This window comes from Tetrahymena thermophila, assembly GCF_000189635.1.
Source record: "Tetrahymena thermophila SB210 genomic scaffold scf_8254812, whole genome shotgun sequence".
NCBI classification, from domain to species: Eukaryota; Ciliophora; class Oligohymenophorea; order Hymenostomatida; family Tetrahymenidae; genus Tetrahymena; species Tetrahymena thermophila.
In genome coordinates, this window is record NW_002476568.1 from 51181 (window position 1) to 56439 (window position 5259).

The 5259-nt window shown below is 17.3% G+C and overlaps 2 protein-coding genes across 2 annotated transcripts in view; one reads left to right on the top strand and one right to left on the bottom strand. All coding sequences in view use genetic code 6, as the record gives it.

Moving 5' to 3' along the window:
• TTHERM_001171650 (tetratricopeptide repeat protein) overlaps nt 1-3066 on the top strand; it is a gene marked incomplete at both ends in the record, with an annotated part of 6987 nt that extends 3921 nt beyond the window's left edge. The window contains 9 exons of the mRNA XM_012795486.1: nt 172-261; nt 523-612; nt 858-947; nt 1217-1306; nt 1587-1676; nt 1952-2041; nt 2311-2400; nt 2686-2775; nt 2976-3066. Coding sequence (XP_012650940.1) covers nt 172-261; nt 523-612; nt 858-947; nt 1217-1306; nt 1587-1676; nt 1952-2041; nt 2311-2400; nt 2686-2775; nt 2976-3066 — 811 coding nt within the window. The remainder of the gene's footprint in view (nt 1-171; nt 262-522; nt 613-857; nt 948-1216; nt 1307-1586; nt 1677-1951; nt 2042-2310; nt 2401-2685; nt 2776-2975) is intronic.
• Nucleotides 3067-5230: 2164 nt separating this feature from the next.
• TTHERM_01173650 (hypothetical protein) overlaps nt 5231-5259 on the bottom strand; it is a gene marked incomplete at both ends in the record, with an annotated part of 207 nt that continues 178 nt past the window's right edge. The window contains one exon of the mRNA XM_001007499.3: nt 5231-5259. This exon is cut by the window's right edge and continues 178 nt beyond it. Within this exon, the coding sequence (XP_001007499.3) occupies nt 5231-5259 (29 nt within the window).

Below are 5259 nucleotides of genomic sequence, written 5' to 3' on the forward strand. Positions count from 1 at the left end.
TTAAATGACTATTTAATTTTTTTTTCTTTCTATGTTATTTTAACTCTTTTTTTCATTTTCAACTTTTTTTTATTATTAATTTATTCATTTCTAATTATTTCATATTTTTTCTTCATTTTTTCCTTCTAACAAACAAATTAACTTTATATTTTTTCTTCTATATTTAAAAAGTTTCAATGAAATTGGAGCAATTGGTTTATTGAGTTTAGGTTCTGGTTTAGGAAAGTGTACTAATCTCTCAAATTTAACACTTGATCTTCGGTAAAAATAGTTTATTTAATTTGGATTAAAATATTTTTTTTTAGAATGAATTAAAAACAAAATAACTGGCTTAATTTATTTTTATTTTTTTATTCTGATTATTTTCTTTTTTCTAAATTTAAGTATTTTTTTTATTTTAAACTTTTGTTTTAATAATTAATTTATTTATTTATTTATTTCTTATTATTTGATATTTTTTCTTCATTAAATTCTTCTAAGTAAGTATTTAACAATATGTTTTTTTCTTCATTACTAAAAAAGTGACAGTCAAATTGATGATGAAAGTGCATCAAGCTTAGGCTCTGGTTTAGGATAGTGCTCTAATCTCTCAAACTTGGCAATTGATCTCAGGTAAAAAATTTTTATTTGATTTTGCATTGTGATATAATTCTTTTAACTAATTTAAAAGCTTCTTATTTGATTTAATTTATTTGTTTTATCTTGATTGTGTTTTTTTCTTTCTTTCTTTGTTTATTAATTTAACTGATTTTTTATTTTAGACTTTTGCTTTTATTATTAATTAATTGTTTCATATTTTTTTTCTTTTTTTTTCTCATTAACTAATACTAAATATTATTTTTACAATATTTAAAAAGTTCCAATAAAATTGGTGAAATTGGTGTTTCAGGATTAGGTTCTGCTTTAGTAAAGTGTACTAATCTTTCAAATTTGAAACTTAACCTTAGGTAAAATCAGTTTATTTGTTTGTTTTGGATTGTGCTATTTTTTACATAAAAATAAATTTAAAACAAAATAACTTTTTTAATTTATTTATTAGCTTTATATTTTATTATTTTAATGTTTACCTGATTATTTTTTTTCTTTCTTTGTTTATTTAAATCATTTATAATTTTTATATATTATTAATTAAGTTCTAATTATTTCATATTTTTTCTTCCTTTTTTCCTTCTTACTAATTAATTAAATAAAATGTTTTTATTCAATATTTAAAAAGTTAAAATTAAATTGGCGATGAAGCTGCATCGGGCTTAGGTTCTAGTTTAGGAAATTACACTAATCTCTCTAATTTGATACTTGATCTTACGTAAAAAGAATTAATTTGGTTACGATTGAGATACTTTTTAATATAAAAATGAATTTCAAACAAAATAATTAACTCCTTTTAATTTATTTATTTATTAGCTTTTTATTTGATTTATTTTTCTTCTATTTTTATTCTGTATTTCTTTAATTTAAGTCATTTATTATAATCATCTTTACTTTTATTATTTATTAACTAATATATTTTTATTTCATATTTTTCTTTATTTTTTCCTTCTAACTAACTAACTAACTAATTAACTCTTTATTCAATATTTAAAAAGGTGGAATTAAATTGGTGATGAAGGTGCATTAAGATTCGTTGCTGGCCTTAAAAACTGCACTAATATCTCAAATTTGATACTCGATATTGGGTAAAAACAATGTATTTGGATTTTGAAATCTATATAAATGAATTTAAAACAAACAATATTACTCTTATAATTTATTTATTATCTTTATATGATTCATTTTTCTTTTTGTATTCATCTTGTGCTTTTTTTCTTCTTTTTTGTTTATTTAACTCATTTTTTCATTTTCAACATTTATTTTTATATTTAATTAATTAGTTTATTTCTGAATATTACATATTTTTTCTACATTTTTTGCTTCTAATTAAATATGTATTTTTCTTTTAATATATAAAAAGTTAGAATAAAATTGGTGATAAAGGTGCATCAAATTTAGGTTTTGATTTAATGAAACTCACTAATCTCTCAAATATGACACTTAATCTTTAGTAAAAACAATTAATTTTTATGGATTGAGATATTTTTTTAGTAAAAAAATGAATTTCAAACAATAGAAATAACTCTTTTAATTTATTTATTTATTAGCTTAATATTTTATTTTTTTAGTTCTGCTATTTTTTTTTCTTTCTCTGTTAATAAAACTCATTTTTAATTTTCAACTTGTTCTTATCGTTCGTTATACATTGATTTTATATTTTTTCTTCATTTTTTCCTTTTAACTAATTAATTTAATATTTTTTCTTAAATATTTAAAAAGTTATAATTAAATTCATGGTGAAGGTGCATCAAGCTTAGGATCTAGTTTAGGAAATTGTGCTAAACTCTCAAATTTGGAACTTAATCTTAGGTAAAGTCAGTTATTTTTTTTAGATTGAGATATATTTTATTTTTAAAACAAAATAACTCTTTTAATTTATTTATTTATAAAGCTTTTTATTCAATTTCTTTTTCTTTTTTTTATTTCTGTCTGTGTTTTTTTTCTCTTTCTTTGTTTATTTAACTCATTTTTTCATTTTAAACTTTTTCTTTTATAATTCATTAATTTCTTTAAATTTCATATTTTTTCTTTTTATAATCTTTCTAACTAACTAACTATATATAACAAAATACTTTTTCTTGAATATTTAAAAAGATCTAATTTAATTTGTGAAGAAGGTGGATTAAAATTAAGTTTAGGTTTAAGAAACAGCGTTAATCTCTCAAATTTGACACTTCATATTTAGTAAAAACCGTTTATTGTTTTAGATCAAAAATTTTTAATATAAAAATAACTCTTTTAATTAATTGGGTTTTTATTTGATTTATTTTACTTTTTACTGTTTATTCTACTAATTTTTTTTATTTATTGATTGAAAATTTAACATTTTATTAAAAAATGTTATTTTAATTTATTTTTTTTTTGAACACAATTTATAATAAAAGTGGTAACAAGATCTATAAATATAAAAAATTTTTTATAGAGTGTCTTAAATCAAAAAAATTAGTTGTCTTTTAATTAGATATATAATTTTGATTGATAAACAAACAGTGAAAAAAGGATGAATAAATAATATAAAAATATTTGAATAATATGTATAATACATATAATATATTTTATTTTATTATATTTTGTAAACTGGTAATTTAACCTAAAATAAATAGATTTATTATTATTTTTATATTTTTAAATATCACAAACAATATGATGAGTAAATAAATAAGTAGTTTATTAAAAAAAGAAGATTTATAAAATAAATTTACTTAAGCAAAGTAATTAATTCAATCTAAAATCAAATCAGTCCTCAGTTTTTACCAAAAGTTTCAAAGCTTTTATTAATTTCTAGTGTCTTATTAAATAAAATAAATGAGAAACATTTGTATCGCACAGATAAATTAAATGAATTAATAATCAAAATTTATATTTTTTAATTTTAATAAAGATTGATTAAAAGTTAAGATATTTTTAATATTTAGATTATCTTAAGCATATCAGAAAGTTTGTAGTATTATCTTGTTTAATAATAAAGAATGCAAAAAATTAAGCTTTTATTAAGGTTTAATAATAAAACAAAATAAAATTTAGATTAAAGATTTTTCATATAAATAAATATATAAAATTTTATGTTTAAGAAATAATATTTTTTAATTGATTATAATAAAGCTAAATCATAATATTTAATTATTTATTATTATATACTGTAGTCTCTTATTACTTAACACCCATTTATAGCTATTCCTGCGTTTGAAATTACTAATGAATATCTAAATAAAATTAGTTTGTAAAAAAATTAATCGAATTTGAGAATAATTAGATATTTAATATATATATTATAATATCTTAGATATATATTAAATAAATATTCCCTTAATTTCTTGAATAAAACCTAAATTTACTTAATAAAAATCATTTTATTAAAATTTAACAATCTAAATATTTAATAGACGAATGCCGTTTTAACTTTTTTGTGATATATGTTAGTTAATAAAAGCACATTTATAAAATTTATTTTTGATAATTATTATTATTTATTTGTTCTTTTTATCCAAATTAATTTGAAATAAAAGTTAATTATTTTTTTAATATACTTCTTATTAATTAAATTTTAATAAATTGCAATTTATTTCTTTTGAAAAAATAAATAAATGATATAAGAGGAAAAATATTTTAACAATATAAAAAAAGTAAATATTTATTTTTTTATTAAAATGATTGATTTAAATTTATTTTTATGAATAAAAAAAGTTTTTAAAGTCTTCACTTTAATCTCACTAAAATCTAAATATTAGTCTGTTGAGGTATATTTAATTTATTAATGTTACTATTTATTATTAATATTTTTTTATATTTAATTTTCAAGTTATTTTCAATATTATTTATCTAATAGATAGAATTTCTCATCTAATTTAATAATTTTTATTTAAAAATTATTTTAATTTAATTTCTCATCTAATTTTTATTTTGATAATAAATTATTCATTTTTTATTCTTTTTTATTTATAATCTAGAATTTTTTTTCTTTTTTTGATAGTTTAACTCATCTATTTTTTCATATTCAACTTTTGGCTTTATAATAAATTTATTTATTTTTTATTCATATCTAATTAATAAATTAACTATATATTTTTTCTTCAATATTTAAAAAGCCTTGGAAATAGAAATCGAAGTGCATTAGACTTAGGTTCTGGTTTAAAAAAGTGCACTAATCTCTAAAAATTGACACTTAATCTTTAGTAATAGCAGTTTATTAGTTGCGGATTGTGATATTTTTTAATACAAAATGAATTTAAAACAATATTAATAACTAAAATTTAATTTATTTATTAACTTTTTATTTTATTTAATTTTCTTTATTTTTATTCTGCTGATGTTTTTGATTTGTTTTCTTTATTAATTTAACCCATTTTTTTCATTTTTAACTTTTTCATTTATTAGTATTTTAATTGATTTTTTATCATTTAATATTTTTTCTTCATTTTTCTAACTTACTAATTAACAATAAATTTTTTCTTTAATATATTAAAAAGTGGAAATAAAATAGATGCAATTGATGCATCAGACTTAGTTTATGGTTTAGGAAAATGCATTAATCTCTCAAATTTGAGACTTATTTTAGGGTAAAAACTATATAACCCACTCTTTTAATTTATTTATCTGCTATTTGTTTGATGTATTTTTATTATTTCTATGTTAATTGAACTCACTCTTTAATTTTCAGCTTTTAATTTT